Genomic DNA, 26,495 nt, shown 5'->3' with positions numbered 1-26,495 from the left:
GTTGTTTTGATGGGTTATAAACTTTTTCCCAGAAAAATCCCTGAGCATGTTTTGAGATCAATTTACTTTTAAATTCCAAAATATCAGTGATGTTCACAGATTTAATCCTTGAAAAAGATTGTCCCTTGTTTTTAAGAAGTAGTGATTACTTGCTGTGTACCTCACTTTTCCAATCACCATCTCCTGATGTGATAATTTTTACAAGTGTTGGCTGATACTAAAAATAATGCAATTCCATACAGATGTATACACCTCTGCATTGTAGCAATTTAAACAACAACAAATTGTTAATAAAAATTTTCAGTGCTTAGTGGATTTTGGTTTTCTTCAGAGAAATAAATTATTAATGCCACTGACATTAAGAAGCAATTTACATAAATTTCAGCAATTTTGCACTTACAGCCTTCTAATTGAAAATGATTTAAGAATTTTGCCCATCTTTCCACATGCATGCAACAAGAATGCCATTGAAATTCTTCAATGCAGAAATGCACTATATAGATTACACACTGACAGGGAAAATTTACAAAGTATTTTTTAAAAAAACGTAGTGATATAAATGTCATGTATGCTTTTCTTGGCAGGTGCTGAAAAAGAGTTAAAATTTCATACTGACATACAGTTAAACACATTTAAGCAACTTCAGGGAAAAAAGGAAACTTGGTAGGGATTCAACTCAATCCATATGGAAGAGCACAGAAGACAGACTTGAACTAAACTTATCAGGCATTAAAATTGGACAACAAATGGGAACATTTCATGTAGTGTCTGGCATTCAGAACGTATTATCATAGAAAATAAAGTCCAGCAAACTCTTAAAAATTCAGGCTTGACCAGCTTCATACGAGAGTTGTTTAACTAAAAAAATGCTGATATCCTGACATTCTATCAAACCTACCATGTCTAGAGAAACTGAGCCTTCCACTGTTGATTTCACAAGAGGAGAGGGTTTATTGATGAAGAATAATTAATTTTTTTTAAAGTGCAAGTACACCTAAGTTTATACACAGCATAATTTTGCTTTCTTCCTTCTCAGGTGTATATCTAATGTAGGAGGCTGAAGGCCTGTCCTCAACAATGCTAGTCTGCAAAATCAGACTGTGTGTGATAAAACAGAATACTCAACATAGTGTTAATGCAGGCCCATCTAAAATTTCCTGTGCTTTGAAAGTTCTTTAGGCTCTTTGGCTTAAACCAAGGGAACATCGTTGTCCACCTGCTGTTAACATCACCCTAATATTTAAGTTAACCCCTTAACCTAATGGTTCAAAATAGCTTTTAGAAGAAGTCATTTTCACCTGGAAGATTCCATTAAATGAGACAGATTCCATAAAAGGAGATTTAGGCATATCCACAAACCACTGGAAGAAGACAAGGCTGCCAGCAGACTTATCTATGTGTCATCATCAGAAGCATCTATTTGCTGGGAAGAGGTGCAAATAACTAAACAGGTTATTTTATCCTTGCATAGTAGATTAAAAAACCCTTTTCCCCACTTGCAAATTGATCTCTGCATATTTCTTAACTTTTACAATATAAATATTGCTTTGGAACAACTTCTAAGTCAATAAGTGACTTAGAAATTTTCACTTAGAGTTTTTTATTCAGTCAAAGCGTTTTGTTATCAAAGTTGCAATATGTAATTTCTAAATATAAACTAAAAATAGATTATGTTAATTAATTTTGATCATTAAACCTTTTAACTGTGGCATAATGCCCTAATTCTGCAAAAACATATCTGCCTATGCCCAAGTGCTTGATGTCCCCTGTGCAGTGCCCCTCATTTAAAAGAGCAAAACACCAGGTGGCAGCAGACAGTGAAAAAATGTACTTTACATTTCTAACAGCACAATTAGTGGTGTTACAGCTGAAGAAGACATAAACTTTTTCTTCAGTTTATAAAAAATGATTATCAAAACCAACCAGATGGAGATAGTGTTGAAGACAGTGTCAGTAACTCTACAAAAGCCAGAAAACATGAGAAAAAACCCCAGTATATAAGCATAGCTGCTATAAACAAGTTGCAAGAAGAGACAAAACTGTAAATGTACAACTTGACATCTTGGCAAGTCCCAGAAGTTCTCATGCTTAGCACTTCAGAAGCTGGGTATTTATTTAGATTACCAATATTTTGTTGGGGTTGAACTTGGAACCGAGAGCAGATAGCCTAATATGTGTATTTCCTGGGCTATGCTGTACCTGGATAAAATTGCAAACCTTTCATTGCATTGTGAATTTACACTGGCCACTCAGGATTCAATACTGAGGTTGAGAGAAACCTCAGTATTGAATCCTGAGTGACCAGTGAGAGAGAGAGAGAGAGAGAGAGAGAGACTGTCCCTGAACAAAGCAAAGGTGACACCTGTCAAAGATGTCATAACTGGATTCAGTGATGTTCCTTCAAATTGTAGGATAACCCCCAACCAGCCCCCCCCCCACCCCCTCCCAAAAAAAAAGCTCACCTTTAAGATTTACAGTGCTTAAAAGACTCCACAGAACAAAAAGCTCTGTAATTTCATTTGAGATAAAATAAGTACACTTAGGATTATCATAGGAAGAGATACTTAAAACAGAATACAGATTCCTTGGGGAACAATACCAAGTCAAAGAAAATTTTTGAGAAGTTCATACAACAAATACAGTATAATCCTGCTGTTTTCTTATACGTGATTGGCAAATGGAACTTCATGGATTTTTACCTTTTGTGTGCTAAAATAACAAGTTGTTAGCATTCAAATGAAATTGTGATTGTGTGAAAACTTAATTCCATAATTCCCTTACCTTGGTTGTCTAAAACACTTTCTTTTAAACATAGATATGAAAGACAATACTAAATTAATCAACTTGATCAGGCATTGAGAAGAGTTTTCTCATCTTGTATTCATAAAATAATCAAGTTTTAAAGAAAGAGTATTTGAATTAATGTTGCACAGTAAGGATCTTTCTCCCTGATGCTTACCAGATTAAATTTCAGTTAATTCCATTTGCCTGAATGAGTAAAATAAGAATTCAAGGAATGCTATAATGGTAGAAAATTTAGAAAAGTTATAAGAGGACTTTGATAAATAAGAAAATATAGCATAAAAGTATCATTCAGAGACCAAAATCTACCACTTTTCAAATTGCATGACCCACTGCTAAAGATTTGTCAGCACAAATGCACTGACATATTCTGTATGTACCTCATAGTTCACTGAATTTATGATATAGCCTAATGCAGTAGGAAATGTAAACATTTCAATCCTTGGAATAATTTGATAATTCTCTGTCATTAATATTTAATTTTAAATCAAGGTTTCCTTGTACCTACAATAAATTTTATCTTCTTTCATAATTAAAAATAAGTGTAGTTAAGTAGTAGGAAACTTGAACTCTTCTTAATCTACAAATCTCAAAATTATTTTTCACAAAATGAGTTCGCTTTTTTTAAAGGCTCAAATTTTAAAATACATGATTATGGATCAAAAGCACACTTGCTTAAATTATTTTAGTGTATATAAATTAAAAGTTTGCAAATCTGTCATCTAGATAATACAAGTTTTTGTCCCAGTCCAGTAACAAGATTTGTGAAAGTGGACTCCTGAGCTCAGCCAAGGCTTCAGGGATACCAGCAGCTATGCCTGAAGCCCATTCCAGTGCTCAGCCAGACTGGGTAATTTTATACTTGCAGGCACAACTGATGTCTTAAATCACTTTGAGAATTGAATGCATCTTAAATGAGTCATTATAGCTAATCTGAAAAACGATCTGCTCCTAGGTACCAGCTATTCTGGTGATAATAGATGCCTGATTACCTTTGTACAGTGTGATTAAGGTTAACCTGGACACTGTTGAAGCAGGAGGGATAAAACTGCCAAGACAAGGAGTAGAAAATAGTCATGGCTGTTTTTTTTTTTTCACCTGAACAGAAAATAAACAGGCTTTGCAGAGCAGATGTTCAAGGACAAGATTTTGGCCACAACTTTTAGGCCTTAGTTGCTGTTGTCCTTCAGCCAATTTTTTGTACAGAGGAAGTAAAAAAAAAAAAAAAGACAATGATAGTTGATTCAAGTTTTCCTTAACTGATTAGCTTTTAACTGGGCATTGGAGAAGGATATGGTAACTTGCTTTTAGTAATTAAAACACATTCTAAGTACTGTAGTCCCATGTTGTTTCTATAATAATAAAACTACATTTAAAAATAAATAATTTCTGGTCTTTATTGTTAAGAATATTTTAATTGTCCTAATGTATAGCATTGGTTTGTGGAAGGCAATGGCATGTAGAATATTTACATTCCTTTCTCTCCAAATCCAGACAAGACACTCTTTTCCACTGTTTCTCATGGCCACTGGGGCAAAAGACTGTTGATTTCTTATTTTTTTTAGCCTGATTTCAACTCTCATGTGATTAGTGCTAGCCGAGTGTATATCCTCAATGTTAATATACAAAAATCTTTGTTCATTTTGGAGACTGATTAATAAATCCCCAGAACATAAAGATGTGCTTATTATAGCAGCATGATTTTTTTTTTTACTCTGTAAATGTAAGTAACATAAGGATGCCAAAACCATTTCTTACTTTCCCATCCTAAATTATGTTGGAAATGTATCTATTCAGTCACATGAATCCTTATTTTTGCCAGGATTGACATATAAGCACCTTTCCAAACATGTACAAGTTGTGGTTCAAACACCCTGTTGGTCACTTGTTGCTATTTCACCCTGACCATGAGATATAACAGTGGCATCCTAAATTTAGGATGGAGGTTATTCAGCTGTGTGCTTCTCATAAGCCCAAAATACCAAGTACATCTGCATATCAAAGGCCTTCCTGCTGCACCCTGCAGACTCCTAGAGAAGCCTTTCCACCATGCTCTGTGGAGAATCCTATTTCTCCTTGTGTTGCCTGCATTCAGTAAGGATTTCTCTGTGTGTGTGAGCATGCAGGTGGGTGCTTGCACATATGGATATGTACAGTACACAGGCATTTACACTGACAAGAATGGGTTTGACTATCCAAAGTGAACCTTCACAAAATGTTAAACAACTTGTGCATGAAAATACGTTCACATAACCTCAGTTTTATTTAAAATAATATTTATTACTAATTTGCATAGAATATTCTAATTGACACTGTATTTTAAATGCAATTCTTGTTTAACATTTTATAAAATCTTCTCGTGAAAATTTAAAATATCCTGCTTTCCATAAACCAATGAGTGAATAATTTCCACTAGGGCTATCAAACCAAATTATGCTTATGGATATCCCAACACATTTTCACACTGTTTGAAATAGTTTGGTTTAAATCCATATAAAGCTGAATGAACATGAATAGACATGGTTTGTCTGTACACAAAATTACTGTATCCTGTGTAGTTAATATCTTTTACAAGTTCTTTATCAGGAACTAGATCCAGATTCATGTCCCCCTGCCCTGCCTTGGTATTCCCATTACCCAGGTCTGGATATGATGTGGTGTTTAACTTTACAGTCTGACTTTGATGCAGTCAACTGTTTGTTATAGTTTGTTTAAAAATACCACAAATCATTCCATAATATAACTAATCACTCTTGCACTCCTGTTTACATACTATTAATAAACACAACAAAAGAAGTTGTCCTTGGAGTCTAAGCATCTGGAACTCTTGGAGATCGGCAGTTACAAACTCCAAAAAGGGAGCAAAATCTTTGAAGCAGCCCATTCCTATTAAAAAGTAGCTCACTGAGTTTCAAGTGCAGAATAATTTTATTCCTATAGCTAGTCTGACAAAATAATCCCCAAATAAAATCCAAATCAAAACTAGAAAAACAAAAACAAAACAAAAAAATTCCCCAAACCCCAAAAGTTTCCTTTATAGACAGAACACCACATTGTGGATTTTCAGAGGAGATCACTACATGGATTGCTACAAGGTAGGAGGAGTTGCAGAATGCAAAACTTTAGAAGAGAGCTGTGTTTGGAAAAAATTTAACTTCACTCATAAAAAATTATAAAATTATATAATAACATTAGCATATATGCTCAGCATGATATATTAATCAGAGCAAAAGTCAGAAAGATACTTGCTGAAGCTGAATTAACACATAATATCTAACTCCCAGGAAGTGACCCACACTTCTGCAAAGCCAGGTGTCAAGAGTTCTCCAAATACTAGCAGAAACACAGAAATTCAAAAGGGACGTTTAATACCTTAAAAAGTGAAAAAGTTTCTGGGTGCTTCTGAGGGTCTGGTAAAATGGGATATCACCTTCCAGAATAACATATGTACTTATTTGAGAATTTGCTGCTATATATGCAGTGACAGAGTGCAGAGCTCTCTATTTGCTATAGTTATGCACTGATGATAAATTACAAGTGAATTTATTTTTGTACAAGTGAACAATCCCAAATGTAAATGTTTATTAGAACTTCTGTTAGCCACAATCTAAGGCATTAGTTAACTTGCTATTATTGTAGCATAAGTGGCAGGTGGCTTCTATTTTACTTTTTATAGACTTGCTCTAAACATATATTTATGCTAGCTACATTTTCATTTTAATATTTTATCCTAGATTTTCTGCTGGTCTGGTAACCAGAAACATTTCAGTAAGCGAACAGATGGAGTAGGAGTTATGCTAAGACTTTTCAGCATAGGCAAAACTTAGAAGTCTAGATTTCCATACTTCTTGAGCAGTGGAAACAGCAAGTTCAAGAGGGAACAGACAGTGTACCAGGAGTTCCTAGGACACTTCTGCACATGTTGATGGCTGAAACATTATGAAGAAGAATTCTTCAAAAGACAGAAAACAGCAAAAGAAAGAACCATGCTTCTAATAGTTTTGTGTATCTATGAATGAATATAGAGGAGGTTCCTTGCCATATCTGAACTCTCAGGCCAGCCTTTCCTCACCACCTAGAATGCACTGGGACTAGCAGAAAAGTCTCTGCTGGCTCAGAGGTTCCCCTTTGTCCTAAGGAAGCACCTGGAACCACTCACCAAATTTTGCCTTAGAATGACATTCTCAGATCAGTAGGGTAGTAGATACTCAAGAGGACCAGGATGACTGGGTTTGAACATCATAAATCAGCCACAATTTTTCTCTGGCAGAACCTTTCATGAGATTTAGGAAATGTTCTGAGTGATCCCACTTCAAGAAAAACTTACCTTCCTAAACAGCATTACTCCCTTAAATTATTTTCTCATGTAAAAACACAGCTTATTGTAATCATTAGCTGTTAATAGTGTATGTTTAAATGTGAAACTTCTAGTATTGTTAGCTACTAAAATGGCCTTTTGAGACCACTTTCATTTTTTTCCTAAGTGTCACACACATTCTGTTGTACAATCCAAGTAATGAATAGTGTAATATTTTTTAACTTCACTTCCAATCTGGAATAATGAGAGAAGTTTAAAAAAAAATATAACCTTTGTACTCACCCCAGCCTTTGGTTTAGCTCCAGAGCTGGCTACTGAAGAGGGAGATGCTAGGTCAGGAGCATGGATATTAGAAGACAAGTTAGTCTGTGAGTGATTTACTGAAGCAACATCCACTCCACTTTCAGAACCAGATTCAACGTCCTGTAGAAAAATTTTGCAACTCTCTTTAGTAAATGTGAAATAAAATCATATTTCTGCTAAATAATGAAAATATTTAGGCAAGCTCACTTAAATATATATGCTTGCTGTATTTTTCAATGTGGTGATTTGCATTAGTTGCTGTTCTGAAATTATAAATCACTACTAACATCAAAGCTAAATGGTAGAATGCAAGGTAAGAAAAATCAGTTAAGGGATGCGGAAGTTTGGCATTTTTCTCTGATATTCAGTATTTCCTGTGTGCTCCCACCTTCTGTCTCTGCAGCACTGCAGGCTAGTGAACATCTGTAAGCCATTACGCAGATGAAATGACTTCACCCTCCAGCAGTTTATACAATTCAGAGGTACAGCTCCTCAGTTTTCTTGAATCACCAGACACTTATCACCCAAATACCATTTCTGGTTAAAATGCTCTTACTTTTAATGACTGATTACATTCCTCTTTCTGAGAATAAAAAGAAGATATACAGTATATTTTATTGTTGAGGAAGTAAAAATTTAGCACATGCTTGATTTACTGCATAGGGTGAGGGCAAGGGATTATACTGTTTGCAGATAAATTGTGACACTGGCTATGTGTAGAACCAGCCATATGCTGTCAGGATTTTTAGATGAGGTGCAGCCTGCATGAATACAGGTACACAGGATGCAAAAAATCTCCTGAACCCTTAATCCCAGAAAGCTCCTTGCAGACAAAGCTTCAGTTTCCTTATGCCAGGTTCCTAGAATAGGTGAAATATGAGGCAGAGTCATCTCAGGGGTTCTGCTCCTCATCTGAAAAGATTCAGCACCCTTTGATTCGTTAGTTCCTGTTAAATTTCTGGTCTGCCAAGCCAAAGCTGCTATTTAGACAGGTGCCTATATGCCATGTACATGAGAGTGTGGTGTTCTGAAAAGCATTAGAAATCAGGGACAAGGCTGGACTCCTGGTAGGACCATGTATTTGAGTCAGATATTTCCTGCCAGTGAGTCATCTGCAATGGGAAGCACTGGGAAATGCAGCAGAGCCACGGAGCAGCCTCTGTAGCAGTCAGTTTGGCTACAGCTGCTCTCAAAAATTTCTAGTTAGCAGAGCTATGCTGCCATGGTGCAGAACTATGATCTCTGCTGCATCACCCAGGTTTTTACATCATATTCAAATGATTTCTTACTATAATATAAATATAAACCTGAACTCAATACCTATATATCTTGAAAAACAGATCTTTTGATCCTCTGGTCCACAACAATCAAAGGCTCAAAAATTCTAGGAAATCACTGTCCATAGATAGCATATATTCCATATTTGATGCAAGCAGTCTTTCTGCAGAGCTGCTTTGCAGCATGGGAGCAAGCACCACCTCTGATTGTCAGGCAGGGTTACTCATACACATTACCTCTGCTCCCTTTACTGCTGTAAGAAATTAGCTAAAGTGCTGGCATGGATTGGTGAGATACAGAGCACAGATGTCAACACTGTATTTCAGGTTTCCTGTGTCATCAGTGTGTTTCAGGAGATTCTGTGAGAACATTGATATTCAGTGGGAAAATGTTTAACAATGGAAAGTGAAATTATGTGATTTCCTCTAAAAATGACACATTATGTAATTTTCAGCTGATCAAACCCAGTGAAATACAGCTTTTCTCACCTACAGACCACTCACTTAGCAATAATGAAGCCTGGCTTTCAAAGGAAAAACTCCTTGTTATTTAAAAGAGAATATCACTAACCAAAAAAAATGATATGAATGCTAGTCTAGAGATCTTGGGGCAGTGTTTCTCAGGTTTCTTGAACTGAAAAACAGCTGCAGCACATGTGGGTGAAATTAACAAGAAGCCTGCACAAGAGTAGCTTGGATCAGCCATTTCATGTTCTTCAGAGTTACATATGTAAACATTTTACAGAAAAAAAGAGAATGCATCAGTCATGTTTGTAAGCTGTACCATCCCCTTTTGAATTATTCTCAGCAAAGAATGATCCTTTTAAGTGAATAAAAAAACCCCTGCATTACATAATTCAAGTTCTGCCCAGAATATTACTTTGAATGACTAAGGGCTTTTTTTCCTTCCCCTATCAGAAAAAAAAGACCTGTAGGTCAGACTTACTTTCATTCTATGTAATGTCAAATGACACATACTCATGTTCTGAGACTGGTGTGACCCTGAGCCTGTACTGACTCTCCATTTGCAGTAGGTGATAATTAGAGAGCCAGACATTTTCTGACTCTTGTTGATCTCCTTTTGTTTTATCTGGGAGTTCTGAAGCTCTCATTTATGAGAGGTTGCCAAAAGGAAATAATGGATGGCAATATTATTGCCTTCAAAACAGGTACACACATACACACAAACAAAAAAAATACAAGTCAAATTCTTCACAAAAAGAGCTTTAGTTCTAAATTAAGGAGCTGAAAAATGTGACGACTGAAAGAAAAAGGTGAAGCAAAAAGAGATTCTATTTAGAATAATAATAATAAAACTTGATTACAGGTATATGCCTCCGTTTGTATGTCGGGGTGCTGGATGGGGAAGAGCCTGCACTGAGAGCATTTTCAATATCCTGGTCAAGCTGGTCCAGTTTCATAATTAACAGCACCATTGAATCCAGTCGTGAACGATCCCGATCCTCTGTTATTTCCTATGGAACAGAAAATACAACTGTTAAATGTGAAATGGTACTAGTTGGAAAGAACAACCTTAAATTATGAAAGCTCTTTTTCTTTATTTACCAGGAAAGAACACTAAATAATGAGCAGAATTTTTTTTAATAATGCTTTTTGTAACCACCTTACTGAGTATTGATGGAATGAACTGCTGAAAAAATATTTTATACTAATTTTTTATATACATCCATTATAGCGATTAAATTTTTTAACAGCACAATTGTTTGGAATAAATGCATCATTACCTGGACACACATACTTTCAAAACAGCTGTGGATTCTAAACAGCCCTCAAAATATTCAGCCCAAATTAATTAACTTGATTGTACAAGTACAAATGATGATTAATCTGTGATGGAAACAGGAGACAAGTTCCAAGAGGCCATTTTCCAGCTGACAATAACCCCAACTTCTTTTCTTCATGGAACTCAGTAGTGTAACTATGTTCTGTTGATTTGCAGCAGAGATTTCTTTCTTCGTTGGAAATTCTTGATACACATGAGCTACATCTAGGTAATAGGGTAATAGTGAACACAGCATCAGATATCCTCTGATTGGAAAGAGAGCTGGATGGGGGGGTATTCACATCACAGCCCCAAACACCCAGGTTATGTGGCTAATTTCCCTGTACTCTGTAGAAAAAGGAGGCAGAGCAGATCCTCAAAAGTGCAACTCAAAGCAAGATCTTCAATTAGACAGACTAAATAATGCTCTCAAGGAGTTCCTCGCTTTCCCTTTTATATAGAGACTTAACACAAAAGTTAGATAACTAGCCTGCCTCAGAATTCAGGACAGTGAAAACCCCTACTAGTTCTTGTATGGATTTTCATAATTTGAATTTAGAAAATACGAAGTTTCATTAACTTGAGATAATATTTTTTAAATCCTTCTCAAGAAATGGATGCAAAGATGTTACAATTGCATCATTGTGCCCGAGAAGTAGGCAATATAAGTGTCCAAATTAGCCTTTTATTTTATAGTCACTAAACTGTTTTTCAGGCTATACAGAGACTTCTCTTGGTAGGATTAGCAGGATTTTCATAGACTGCTTCAAAGCCTTGCAAAACATGAATTAGGTGTTTCCTGCTAGAATTAAAGGATATGTACAGATAAAATAGTCATAAAAACCACATTCTACATGATCTTTAGGTCCAGACAGATGTGATGGTTACTTAACGAAATCCTAGAAAAGTAGAAAAACAAATCTGTCAGTCCATAGCAGAGTTATAAACAATGTACAATGCAAAGGTTTTCTAAAAAAGCTGCTGAGTTTGCAGGAGCCTCTAATGAATTTGAACTGAGTTTAGAGTGATGGTGAAAGAATATCACCTAAAAATACCTCAGAAATCACCAAAATGGGCTAAGTTTCACTTTCTTCCAAATTGAAAATGCAATGTCCCAAATGATTCATTGTCACTGCATGGATCTTCGTTTTAACTGATGTTAAATTGATACCTGAGGTCTACAAATGTCAGAACAGTTATTTCATCTAATCTGTATGGGTACAGAAAGCCCAGTGGAGCAGCTGAGTGTCTGCTAACAGAGTAGACATGATCTGCTTTGTGACAGGGGCCGTGTTCTCCATGGTGAGCAAGACTGTCGCCAGTTTACACATCCAGAGGATGCCAGTGCTGTTACTAAACTGGCTTCCTACACAGTCACCTCACTGTGTTTTTATTTCTGTTGGTTTTGCTTGGAAATACACCACCGCGAAGGCTAATCAACCTAATATTGACACTGGACTTAAAAACCAGAAATTCACTGCCACACCACAACAAAAGAAGTGGTGGTGGCTGGGTGGGGGTTTTAAGTTTGTTGGTTTTGCGGTTGGTTTTGGTTTTGTTTTTTTCTCAGGCTAGAGAGATATGAGGTATTTCACTCAAAGACAAAAAAAAATAAATTCTGGAATTTTCCCCTAGTAAATTGTTTGATTCATCCTGCCAAAATAGTATAAACTTGCTTTGTATGCAGCAGATTGAGAGTGCTGGAGAAGAATCTGCTGAAATGAAGAGGTGGCAAACTATTGCTGAAAGTGATACTCAGGCTTGACATAATGTGCTGGCCTTGCAGGAAAACACTGCTTTCAGAAAACAATATTATTATCATTATGGAATTTAAGTATTCTGTTTAGAAGTCCTAACTTTGTGGTTCTGGCTAGTGTTCACATCAACATAAGAAATTTAACATTTTTACTATACTTTCTGCTTTTACAACTTACTAAACACCTCTTTTGCTGGGGCACAATCAATTTGTTTATATGCAAGTCTAAGCATCATACAAAACAATTAACACATAAAATAAAAAAGGCTAATCCTGAGTTAGAAATTCATCACAACACATAGAACAAATCTTATTATAAGATTAATTTATGTTTAGACAGTTTTAGCCTTGATAGTCTCCAATGAATTTCCATGAGCTTTATAACCTTCCTATCTTTTTTGTATCTCCCTTTTGTGTATATTCTGAGATTTTATTACTGATGTATGATACAATCAATAGCCAGCAAGGTATTAGCAATTAATTTGTTTTCTTTTGAAAACACAGTATTTCCTTTGCTTCCAGTTTTTTCACATTATTTCCCACTGGTAGCTATGTACCTTGCAAATTAGAATGCAAACATATAAATTACATTTATAGAATTATACAGAAATCCTACCTTTACCATTATGAAGTCGAAACTTGGCCATTAGAAGATGTCTGATCAAAGAAAGCCCTTACAACCTTAATTTCTGCCTTAAGACATTTGTATAGGGCAATTCAGGCATGAAGAACAAATATAAACAGTAGGTCAAACTCGATATGTTATTTGTCTGGAGATTTTATTTTTAACATGTCTCCACACAAGAAGGAAATAGTTTAGGTCATGAACTGGAAAAAACAATATTTCTTTTAATCTGTATCCTCACTGGTGTGATAAAGAAGCTAATTAAATTTGAATATATCCATATGTTTAGAACAGAAAACATTGTAACTCTTCCTAGAATGAAGATGCTTGAATTATTTGAATTATTGCCTAAATTATAAAACCCCAAATGTTTTTAAAAGGAGGAAAACAGTCTATAAGTCCTGTTGCTATCATCAGTAAACAATGTTGATAGAATGAAAATATTTTTGAGAACATGCCTGCAAATGAGATTTAGCCAGTTTTTTTAGCTTTTGTGAATTTGGAGCTCATATCATTATTGACAAGAATAACACTACATTTTCCCACTATGTACTCCCATATCTTCAAGTGCTTGTGTGTCTTTTTACTACCAAGTTGCAACATGTGAGAAGACCTGACAATTTCTGAATATAATATTCTCTACACATACTATAATTGTTGTTTTAAACACTTGATGAAGAAAAACCCCTGTATGAAGGCAGCATTAATCAGAGTAGCTCTAGAAAGAAGTTACTCCCTCCTTTTTATTTATGGTTTCAAGAATTTCATACCCATACTGGCAATACATTACAATTATTTTAACCAACTCAAACAGAAGAAACCAATTAAAGGGTATGACCCTAAATTTGGATTTAATACATCTATTCTGTTTTATCCAGGCATGGGAAAATGGAGCTGGATGTATTTCACTTCCTTGCTGTCTTAAACCATGCATTTCTCCAAGTGTGTTTTTGCCTTCCCCCTCTAGCCACTGTTTTACATCACACACACAATCCCTATTGCAGTCTCTTTTCCCACATACCTCTTTTGGCTGACTAGAGCTGAAGTAAAGGACACCTTTTGAAAAGGGTGTAGACTGTCAAATGCAAAACCTGTTTTAATTTTCATAGCAAAAATTTTGTACAGAAAAACATTGGTACTCAAAAACTAAGTTTGTGATCTTTCATGTTACCTTCAGGGGGATTGAGTCACTCCCTCCTTCCCTGGAGGTTCTCCCTTTGAAAGCATCTCCTGATTTCCAGACTGAGCAGACCCTCCCAGTGCCAGTGCAGTCCTCTGTGGTTAAGGAGGGGAGAGAATATCCCACTCAAACATTCCCCTACTAGGACCATCAGGGCACCACCTCCTTCCTGACACTCTTGAGTCAAGATGTTCATAATTGCTTTGAAAAGGAAAACTTGGATTGCAGAGGAAAGATTTTTACACAATTGACAAGGCAAGCTGGAGTACCCACAAAAGAAAGAGATCATTTATGGAAAGAGCTGGCTGAGTTTTGCCTGGTATTCTTGATCTGTAGCCAGCTGGACTGAGTTAAAATCTTATCTTAATGCTATATATTTCAGATGGCATTAAATTACTCATTCTTGTCTTTCCTTGCTAGAAAAATCCTTTTTGAAAAAAGAGAATTTTATTATATATCACTGATTTAATCCTATAAAGGTTTTCATGGGAAGAAACAATTGAAGAATGCAAAATATGCAGTTTTGAATTTAGTCTGATGATTTTTTCTAGCAGATATGCAAATAATTTGTAATTTTCATCCTTCTACATTGTGAACTGTAGAGTTTACAAACTTTGAAAAGTACCTAAGAATTTTATCTTTTTCTAAATTTTATGCTATATTGTACCATATATCTGCCCATGACAGGGGATTTGGGACTAGAGGATCTTAAAGATCTCTTCAAACACAAACCATTCTATGATTCTGTGATTAGAGTCCTGTTCATTATGGAGGGATTGCAGGCAGAGAACATTAAAACCCATGGTAAAGCATTCTCTTCCTTTTTAACATGAGATACAAGCCTAGAAACCAGAAAAATCACAGTAAGATTACTATTATAAATAATATTTGAACTAATAGATAGAGCAGACTGAAAATGGAACCAATGACATAGGCCTACACCTGTGTACACACCACAGGTAAGGAGACATGCTCATATATTCCTGCAGCTCTTCATCTACACAGTCACACTTGCTGTTGGAGAATAGCTTTTCTTCTCAAAAAGCTTCTCTTCTCATTTTCCTTGCAAGAACTTTAGATCACTGATCAGTCTTTCCAAATATAAAGTGTTCTACAGCACTAGTATACCTGTGCTTTTTCACTTCTGTTAAACACAGAAATAAGTGATGTTTGCAAAAGTGAAGTTTTCAGAGGACCTTGATTTCTATGTTAGGACCTAATTTTGATTTTCACTACTGTATCCTCAGAAAAAAGTAAAAAACACAACCACATTAGAAAACCAATCTCTGAATAATATGTTGTCTCAAGAAAACCAATGCCTTTTCTACTTCTAGGCAAAAAATATGTCTCCTTCTGTAGAGCAGAGTGCTTGCAGGGATAGTGCTGCACTCTTGGAAAAAGAATAAAATATGCTGAAAAGTGACAGAGAACAAAAAATCCAAATATGCCCAACTGGTAAGTTATAGGAACAAGGAAATTTCCACACTAGAAGTGAGGTGCAGCATCTCAATTTGTCTAACTTTTTCTAAAGTCTTTCAAACACATGTGCTCTTCACAGATACTGTCTCCTGAACTTAACCCGATTTCCATTGCAAAAACTTGACATCTTTCATATTCAAAGCCAATTTAATCCAAACAAAAGCTTTCCTTTGTAGTAATTTCCTTTCTACAGCTGTTTTTTTTGCTAGACACATACACAACCCATAGACTATTTACTAATTTTAGGGGTTTTTTAGCATTCTAGTTTTCCATGTTTCATGTCAGCAGAGTAAACTGTCTAGCAGAGATGTTGTTTTAATAATGAAATTTAGCAACTTGCTATTGATGAAATGGAAAATCACTCAAAAACCTTGGTGCAAAACAATCTGAGGAATCATTGTTGCACAGCTGTGTTAACTCAGCAGGGATGGCGTGGCAGTCGCTCCTGAAGTGGCTGTTGAAGCGGAATAGCTCTGTATTAAGCTAACTCAATCAGGATGATTTTCTAGCTAATGCTCTATTAGCACAGGTAGCTATTAATGGAAAACATGCACTTCTCAGACTGCCATTCCTACACTAGAATTATACCAATTTTCCTGTAATATTAATGTAAATAAGTGGTGGCACTAGTTCCAGTAACTAAGAGAAGCAAAAACAAATGCAAAGTTAACCAACTCAAAATGGTAAATCCTGTCCGATGTAGAAGATAATTATCTTATGCTTTCACTATAATTTCATAAAGTATAAATGATATATGAAATCCTGCTGTCTTTGGAGTTACACTTGATTACAGTAGCCAGTCTGATGACATCCAGCTCCCAGCAGGCATCCCTGACTTTGCATCATTCCAGGATTAAGACTACAGAAATTTGCCGAAATCAAATTCCATAGAGACATAGAGCACAATATGAATGTAATTTCTGTTCACTGGGTGGAAAGAAGTATCAGTAAACATAATGTAATTAATCATCCTCTTTCCAGCATAAACAAATTTGGTTACTTTTGTGCTTTGATCTTCTTGATATTTTCTAAATTAGCATTGTAATTATTCTAAAATCACATTTTATGACTATAATTTAATGATTATGACTTACAAAGTAAGCAAAAAATCATATCTTTACCTTTATTGGACCCTATTTCTGTTTGCTGTGAGTGGAAAGACTCCTTTGTGAAGAATATTTTAACAGTAATCTGAACACTAATTATTAGACTGGAGAAATACTATAATTAAATAGAAATGTGATGTGAATGTGAGTGATAGATAACTGATGGTACATTTTTTTATTATTGAAAAAGTACCTCAGATCTAGAAATTTTGTGCAAAAATCAGCAAGAAAATACTTCAGTGATCTTGTTTCTTTTCTATTATACTATAAATCAAGGACTGAAACGAGGAAAAATAGAGACCATTCTATTAATCAGCAATTAAATCAGCATCAGTGACATGAAACTTAGCTTTGATACATGTTTGTTGGCATGTGTTACACATACACCAATAAGTGAATGGTACTTACACTTTATATGTCTTTATAATGTAGTGCATTTCAAACATGGAAGTGAGGAATTGTTTACAAATGGACAGCAAACCAAATAGTTTCTGTTTTGCACTGCACTGAACACAGTACAAAGGGAGCAGAGGAAGAAGAACAAATACAAAGCCTGGTTTGTCCTCCAGTTTACCAGTGAAAACATAGAATCTAGGAAATGCTCGGTATCTATGTAAACTCTATTACTGATACTCTACCCTGAAATACCTGAAGACAGAGCAAGACTAGTACTGAGCAGCCTCTTAAAACAATTCCAACTGTTTCCACAATTGCAATGGACTTTGAATCAGGCCTAATACAGACATGAGAATTAAAAGAAATCTCTGCACATTCTAAATAGGTGAGAAATAGGAGTTCTTGTCCTAAATGGTTTTCATGCTACCCTAGTAAATGAAGAGTTTTGAGAATACAGGTTGCACTGTCAACTCTGTCTTTTTAGGTAAGATATCTTTTCATTCATATGATTGTGACATCAATAAATGAAAAAAAACAGCCTATCAAAATACATAACACAATGCCCCTGCTAACCATACCTTAAAAATTTGATTATTAACAATACTCATACCTTAACAATAGGGTCCAATATTATTCATGTGTGGGAGTGTGTGGGGGTGAGGTGAAGGGGAAGATTTACCACTGAATGTTTCAAGTTCAGTTAACACATTACAGAAAATTTCCTTTATTCTCTTTTCTTTGTCCTATAAAAATTTCATAAAAAATTCTTCATACAAGAAGAATGGGTTTAGCTGGTTACTTAACCAGAGAGATTGGTTGGCTCCTTATTAGGAGTTGATTGAGAATTTTTATACCTTGAATGACAAAATGCAGGAAGATTTTGTCATAGCCTGCAACATATTGAAATCAGGCCAGTGCTTATGTAAGTTAATTAGCTATCTAAGTAGAAACAGAAAAGTCTGCATTTATCCTTCTGGTTTTAGTAAGCTTGCTCAGGTTAGCATTTTACATGAGAGATTCACTAGGTTTCTGTGCCAGACGTAAACATTTTCCAATACATCTCATATCTGGAGGAGGCCATGAGAAGAAAAAAGGAATCAAGGAAAGCTGAGATATGGTGCATTCAACAAGGAATCTTTTCCTCCCTGTACCCTGAAGCATGACTAGATTATGAACACCTCTCTAAAGAGGCAAAAAATAAAAAATGGAACTGCACAGTTGGTGGTAAAAAAATAAGGAGGGGAGAAGTTCTTGTATGGAAATCTAGAAGATATAGAAAGGTATATACCACCATATTGAATCTCGGGGAGCTGAAGCAATCTTGTGTCTGAAGGGACACACAAGATCAAGGAAGAAAAAGTATCAAACCAGGTACATAAGACCTACTTTAATGTGCCATCAGTTAATCTTCTCTACTGTAGAAGGGACCAACTTTGTTCAGTGGGAAAAATATCAAAGCAAAAAAATCAAAATCCATAACACTCAGCACTCAGTGCTCTCCCTTCTTTCAGGTGAGGAGCAGAAATTATTGTCTTAGATGGTTAAAATGCCTAAATGTATGAAGAGTTAAATTAAGAATGGAGCCTAAAAGAGGTGAGTCTATGTGATGAAATGGGGGGTGTTCTATATATGGCAGGATGAGATTATGATCCTATTGTCAAGGTGGAAAAAATGTAAGACATAATTTGGGGTGGTTGTTTTGTTTAGTTCTTTGTTGTGCTGCAAACCTTTCGTGCACTCCCGTGTAGAGAGACATTTGTTTCCATGCAGAGCTGTTTGAAAATATTTTTAAATATTTTGGTGCTACATCTGGTTAATTTGATCCAAAAACAATGCACTAACTGAAGATTTTTATAAATTCATGTAAGAGACCTAGGAGAATTGTTTAAAGAATTTCTTATTGTGGCAAATGTAGCCATTTATGATAAAGGTTGTTGCAAACTTGCAGAAGTTATAGCACAGTTGTGTTTTCCTTGTGCAGACATTTCATAACATATAGAGTAGCTGAGAATTTAAACTTTTCTGTAATAACTGAATTTGTTTAGAAACAGTGAACTTCAAAATAGCACTGTTTCTTTCAGAGGCAGAATGTTTTCTGCCACAAAACCACCATAACAGATTCTCAGAATGCTACTTACCCTTGCATATGATCTTGAATGACACAATTGGTTTAGTTAGAATCAGAGAATCATTTTGCTTGGAAAAGACTATTAAGATCATTAAGTCCAACTATAAACCCAACCCCTTCAAGTCCACCACTAAACCATGTCCCTAAGTGCCACATCTTCACATCCTTTATATATCTCCAGGGATGGTGACACAAACACCTAAGTAAGCATACAGCATATTGAGGGGAAAGACAAGAATCTGAGAAAAATACATCCTTTAACCATAAAGTACATGTGTCACTAGAACTAAGAGGGATGAGAAAACAACAGGAAAAATAAACCCCAAACATAGAGGAGTGAGTGAGGTCTCTTGAATCCCCTAAGCTACTTCAGGTTAATCAGCTGATTCTCTGAGATACCGAATATCAGGCAAAGGGAACATTCACACAAACCAGACATTATTCTGCACTTTTATCAGAATATTCAGAGTTTCATACTCTTAGGTTATAAGCACCCTGGGTGTATGAGATTACAGAGCTGTAAATTATTGCTATGAAGCACTGAAAATCAACCCACTCTCTTATTGCCAGACAAACTCTAGTGGATGTTTGCTACTGTATAGTAAATCCTCTATAAAATCTTATAGTAGACAATGACTAAAAATATACTTTCACCTTACATGATATTGATAACAATTTAGTATTTCAAAAATCAGAGGTGATCAGAAAATAAGTCCTTAGCAACTTTGCATTTTGTTCTGTTTATAGCTGTACTCCAAATTCAGTTTTAAAAAGTAGATATCTAAATCATTATCTGATACAAGTCATGGTTGTATGGTTACTTTAATTTTCCCCAAATTCCTGGTTCTAACAAACTCCTGTTCTCTCATTTATTTGCCCAACCTATCACTTAGCTTTCCTTGTATCAGTACTTGTTTCCAGAAAGTTCCAGAAAGCGACTGGGGGTACAGCTGAACACAGTCCCTGGGAAAGGTGTAGTGCCTATCAGGGTCTTCTGTGCAACCCCAAAATATCAGTACTGGCCAGGGAAGACTAAAAAAGGCAGGACAAAAAGTTGTACTGAATTTTATTTTTTCTTGCAAAAAGCTTGTAATTAAATTGTGAAGTGCAAAGTGATTACTTAACTGTAATCTTGTTTTTTGCTGGTGCGGTTAAGCTGATTTTACAGATATTGTAGGGTCTTGACATCTTCTCAAATGTTTTTCTTCAGTATACCAAAACAAAGAACTTAGGGAGTGTGTAAATTAGTAACTTGCTGAGGGTCTGAAAGAGAGGCGTATTGTCAAAAAGCAGCAGCAAACTGCTGTTCTCTGTCTCTTAATTCACCCATCTATTCTTTAGCTTTGCCGGCCTATGAAGCTGAAGAAATTCCAGAAATATTTTTTTATGTCAGACGTTTGTAAGAGAACATGATAGCATGAGAAAAACCCTTGCTAATCTTGTATATTCAGAGGAAGAAATTTCAGTGCTTTGTTTTCTTGGGAAAGAGCTCGGGTTTTCCCATGTGAAAATTGGATTGTCTCAGTGACAATCACCTTCTTACTAAATTACTTCTGCACAGTGAGATTTAAACTAAGGTTACTTTTGTATCACAATTCACTGCACACTGATATTTATGAGAGCTTTAATTGGCTACTGATGAAGTGGTAGCAAAACTCTTGATCTTGAATGGGGATAACATTTTAGTTTGTGAATAAGACATTCAGGTTTGGGTTAATGCCCAATAAACTTCAATGTTCAGAACTTGCCTCAATAAAAGGGTTTCAACAAAAGGATTACAAAATTAGATGTTCATATCAGACTTAGTTTAACTACATGAAAGGTTAGTCACAAACAAAACAAGCCCCCCAAAACTGGGATTGGGATCAAACATGTCGGGAGTGGAAATGTTGATCAAGGAAATTGTTATTGCTTTTCAGCCACATTTAGAAAGAATCCAGACAGCTCAAAAAAAAAAAATCATTGAAAAGCAAGTTTGCTCTCACACTTTGAATTCTTAGCAAATAGTAATGAATGATAATTAGAGGTTTTGAGAAAAATACAGAATCAAAGGAAGCTGAATCACCCTTTGTATGTCACACCATATCTTACAATTAAGATGTTTCCTAAAATAAATAAACAAGATGCTGTGGTCATGCAAGCTTTTCTAAAATTCTACAACAATTACTGCATCATCTCTGCAGAGATGATTCTGAAGAGCAGATAATGGCCCAAATTTAGTTAAAAAATACCAAAACTCCCTTGTTTACCTCAGAGACCCCTTAATAGCATCTGTCTTCTGGATATTGTTGTCTGAAATTCATCAAAGCTAAGTGACCATGTGGTAAGCGGTTGACTGGAATTTTGGAGAAGTCTGTGGTTCAGACAAGGAATTCCGCTTTTCTTTATAATATGTTCAGCTATTTCATGTATGCCTTTGAAATATGTTTATGCACACTGGAATTATTCTAGCTATTAAATGTTACTCAAGGGGACTGATCTGTGCACAGTGCCCAGCATTGAGAGCTTGCTCAGACACACACACACTGGCCTGTAGACTACAGCCTTGAGGAGCCTTTAGGGTTCACTCTCCATTCACATCAAAGGAGAGAACCCATGTAACACAGAACGAAAAGACAAAGCTAGTCTGAAAGCCTCATTCTTCTGCCACTACCTTTTTGAATCCTTGAATTCATTCTCCCCTAAAAGTGTGAGGCTTATATGTTTCTGTGATTCATTTTAAATACTCATTTTCCTTTTTCATTTCTATCCTAAATCCTCAGGAGGCCCAAAGTTGCACCACATAATTGCTACTTCAGCAATTTTTCCGTAGATGTTTAAATGAATACATTTTGTATTATAATTTTTAACATTCACTGTTTTTTTAGCAGTAAATTCAGCTTCTCAAGACTAGTGACTATTTTAATCTGAAATCATCAACACTAACTGCTTGAAATATTACACAATAATAAATATTACACATTACACATACCCTGTTCATGAGCTAACAACAGAAAGTCATAGAATCATAAAATATACAACTGGAATTGATCTTGAAATGTCATGTCATCTGTCTTTCAATGACAAGGCTATCATACTTGATATATCGTTTTTCAGCTCTACTTACAAACCACCAAAACTGACTCAAGCAACAAAGGTCTTATTCCAGTGTTGCCTTCCTTAGTACTAAAAGCTTAATTCTAACATAGAATTACAACCTTTCTCTAGCTTGAACTTATCAATTCCTATTTTTATCAATTTTTGTTCTGCATCGAAAGCCAGAAGCCTAAAAAATTTATTCTCCTTGGAAATGATATTGAGTTCCCTCCATCCCCACATTCAGGTGCATTCCTTTCCCTCTACAATGCAAGTGCAGGGGCATTCTTCCATCTCTGGCCGTTCTCACATCAATTCTTTAGTCCTTCTTGGACTGTCCTCCTGAAGAGCAACTTGCAAAACCCTCTGCCTTCTGATGTAAAAAGCACATCTCTAGGAGTAGAAAAGCACACTATTCTCAGGGCATTCTTCTCTTGTGACAGCAAATAAATGTCAGTTGAAGCCATTTCACCTCACAGCATTAATGAGGTCAAAACTGCTGGCAGCTGACTGAGACATGCAGGTAGCAACAAGCAGGTGAGATGAATGATTGATTGCCAGGAATGACTCTGATATAGCCAAACTTCCTTTGGAGAGAAGTTCTACAGGCTGCATCCATGGAGGCTTTCAAGATCCAACTGGATAAAGTTCAGAGAAACCTGGTCTGATCTCAAATCTATTCCTGCTTCAGTAGACTCCTCCTGAGGACTCTTCCAACCAGATACTAGGGTTGTCTTGAATTTTTTCATTGCTGAATGGAAATTAATTATTATCTACAGAAATTACTGGTGAAATCAGGTTGGGTAGAAAGTATTGTAACTGAATGCAGCTAAGCATTTTGCTCAGTGATTTACCTCTTTATTCCACTTAGTGCTTGTATTGCTGTTGGATAGATATTGCTGCTTTTGCTTATGGCCTTCACACACAGGATATACTTGCCAGTCATACCCTGGAGCCATTCCTTCCAGCAAATGAATTATACTACATTATATGACAAATAATCTTATTTGGAAGATAAGAAAAATACCTTCAAAACCAAATAGAATGCTATAGTCTTTTTAAAAGCACCCATAATTTATGGTGACTAAAGTGAAAATTCAGCACCAATAGCATTCCTTGGGGTTATCACCTTATTATTTTCTTTCCCAACATAGCTCAGATATGATCAGTATTATGTGACATATACTAGGACTGTTTGATGATTTTCACTTTCTCTGTCACCAGTAACCAAAACATATGACTCCAAATTGTATGCACCAGAATTAGAAGGAAAACTCAGATTTTCTTACTATAAAATCTGAAAATATCTCACATAGATGTATTGAGTTGAGGAAAAGATAATAAAGGAAAATAACCATGTAAGTAATATTGATGTGACAAATTATTGTGTATCATACCTAAGCTCTTAACCTGTATCTGAAAAGCATAGTCTGTGTTAACACTGTCAATCAAGGGAGTAATGAGGAGCAACTGCAGTAAATGACAGCCTGAGCTGAAACCTGAGCCCCTACCCCCAGGGAGAAGTTAACTAGAGATGCCCTACCTGGGCTTGAGTCCAGCTGAGACCTGGTCGTGGCCACAGCTTTTTCCTTTTTCTTCTTGTCTCTGACATTTTTATCCAGGCTGCAGCAGGTAATGGCATTAGTGCTCAGCTCTGACAGCCTGGAGGAAGGAAAAGCATTGTGCCCTGCTCTGGACCCAGCTGGGAGCTGAGTTCTTGCCTCCCAGCTCAGCCTACAGCACCTCTACATGCCTGCACATCTCTCTGTTGTTTGGTGAGCTGATGACTGATAGCTTCCTTTCACAGCTGCTGTCTCCCAGGAATAGAGCATCAGAAGTGCCTGCAGCTCAGGAAGGCCATGCTGCTCAAACTGGGTTCAGTCGATCAGTGTCAGTGTTTCTGTCCACAAAGGAAGCAGCAGACAGTGATTAGGAGCTGAGCAATTTGAATGGGAGGTGAGGTTGATTACAAGTTCTAGTTTTGACTAACACCCAACATATTTATATTGTAAATATGCCCACAGCGCTGCAGGAGATAAACATACACACACACACACACAAACACTTCTTATACTGGCATATAAGAGATGGAAAAATAGATTCAGATGTCAATGTTATTTCCGAGTGTGACTTTACCAAGTCAAATAGAAGGTTTGAGTTCAAGAGTTATCACAAAGAGGCAATAGAATAAAAAAGATAAATGTATCTGGGCCAGGATTAAATCACATATTTTAAGTAATGTTCAACAAACTTGGATTCAATTCCAAACTCTTCTCCAAAACAGTTATTGGGATAAACTCAATTTTATGAGGCCTAATAGAAAGTAACATTCAAGACAGGAAGATAAAAAAAGAATATCAAATACATAATTTTGGGTTTTCTGTTATTCTTCACAAGTTGCCTGACATTTTCTGTGATCAATGAAGTGTTAAAATGTTCAGATATGAACATCAAAGAGCAAGGGATATTTTAAAAATAGTGAACATTACTGGTTTGAGTAGGTATCCAATAAGACTGTTAGCTTGAATACGTTGCAGGGGAAGTTTATTCTTCTAGATTTAGTTGTATCTGTTTGGAAAACTCAACATTGTGTGATTGCCATGTCTAATGGTATGAAAGCCATATCAACAGTTCAACTCAAGAGAAGTAAATAAATAAAAATACATATTCTTTCCAGGCATTTTCAGAAATTCTAGATGGCCCATAGTGTAGTTCACCCATGCTTCAGGCCAGTAGAAAAAAAATCTTTAACATCTCCTACTGAAATGAGCCCACCTGACTAAGAAAATCCTTAAAGATCCACATGGTCTGGCTGAAGGGCCAGTTGGGCTAGGAGTAACTTTGATTGCAAAAGCTCTAAGACTAATAGGCAGTGAATCACAAATTGTGGCTTTCTAATTCAACCTTCCTACCCTCAAGTGAATTCCACAACAATGTTCTTCTTTTGAAAGAAGAGATCCCAAATGTAAGGAGAATTGCACAATGAACTTCCCTTTCAGTTCCTCAGTTTGAAATACAAAAGAGTTTCTGCAAAATAAATGCTTCTCGTGAAGCAGATCACTATTAAAATCTCAAAATTTCAAGAGCATGGTTTTCAACATGCTGAAGGAAAATCTTTTTTCTATTTTTACTTTGCTTCCTTGTATCTTTGAGTTATATGTGCTACGAAAAGTCTGTATTGTGTCATTGAGAGTATTACTGTCATTTGTGGTTTATTAGTAATTTCATTATCTAATTGCAGAAAGATTTAAGCAGAAAAATTTTGTTCTGAGAAGCGCTGCCAATTTTCAAAGGCCACTAGAGGACTGAGGGAAACATGGAGACTGAGAAGGACAGGTTGGTCAGCATTGTCCACAGATGGACAATGCTGGGCTGGGTATAAACATGGGCATTGTGGGCACAGGAGGAAAACTCTTCCCAGGTCCAATATGCAAGATGTGTTCTTAAGTTAGTGTCTGATTGAAACCTCAGCTGATTAAAAACAGAGTGGAAAATCAGTGAGTAAATCAGTGACCAGGGTATTTAATGAAATATTTAGGCTTCTGCAGTATTACTTATGTTTCAAGCACTGCAAAAAGTTCCTGTAACTACAAAAGGATGAGACAGATTATAGTAGATCTTAGAACTGATGGAAGTAAAGGATGTAAAAATATTTTCTCTACTGTTTATGAGCATTATGGGAAAGGCCCTTACTAGCTGTTTGAAATCCAAATACACAGCTTCCAAGGATTTGTAATATTATAGTTTCGGATCTTTAGTGGGCTTATATAGTGTTACCATTAAATAAGAATTATGGCACTATAGAAATTTAATGCATTTAGAGACTGGTGCTATGTAAAAGTGGTGACACTATTGTAATTCTAGGCTTAGCAGTAATATTAAGAACTATGTCTCCTGGCCCTTAACTATTTAATTCAAGAGTATGATACCCTAATTATCTTATAATATTAAAGTGTAAGATGATAAGAAGGATTTTTTTTTGCTTTAACTATGAAGTGAGATTTAGAAGTCCAGCAGTTAACCTGGTCTGATTTTCACAAATCCTCAGCCTTTGTTTGAACTGCATTTTCAGTAGTTCAACCCTTCAAGTCAATAGAAAAATAATTTGCTTTCCATTTCCTCCCCATTAGTGCTACTGAAATTAGTGAGACTAGTCACTGAATATGATCTGGTGAATTAAATTCAAGTTTGTGGAATCTAGGTACTGACAATGGAGATATTATCATGATCAGACACACAACAGCTATTTGTAGAACTAATTCAGTGA

General features: G+C 35.8%; 1 protein-coding gene across 1 annotated transcript in view; it reads right to left on the bottom strand.

Moving 5' to 3' along the window:
* Positions 1-26,495, bottom strand: part of DLC1 (DLC1 Rho GTPase activating protein) — a 200,480-nt gene that overhangs the window by 153,238 nt on the left and 20,747 nt on the right. Inside the window, exons 2-3 of the mRNA XM_036382058.2 lie at positions 10,026-10,175; positions 7,403-7,543 (exon numbers count right to left, since the gene is read on the bottom strand). Coding sequence (XP_036237951.1) covers positions 7,403-7,543; positions 10,026-10,175 — 291 coding nt within the window. The remainder of the gene's footprint in view (positions 1-7,402; positions 7,544-10,025; positions 10,176-26,495) is intronic.

This window comes from Molothrus ater, chromosome 4 (assembly GCF_012460135.2).
Source record: "Molothrus ater isolate BHLD 08-10-18 breed brown headed cowbird chromosome 4, BPBGC_Mater_1.1, whole genome shotgun sequence".
In the NCBI taxonomy this organism is placed as follows: domain Eukaryota; kingdom Metazoa; phylum Chordata; class Aves; order Passeriformes; family Icteridae; genus Molothrus; species Molothrus ater.
Note: the sequence above shows the minus strand (reverse complement) of the source record. Positions and strands in the feature narration are given on the sequence as shown.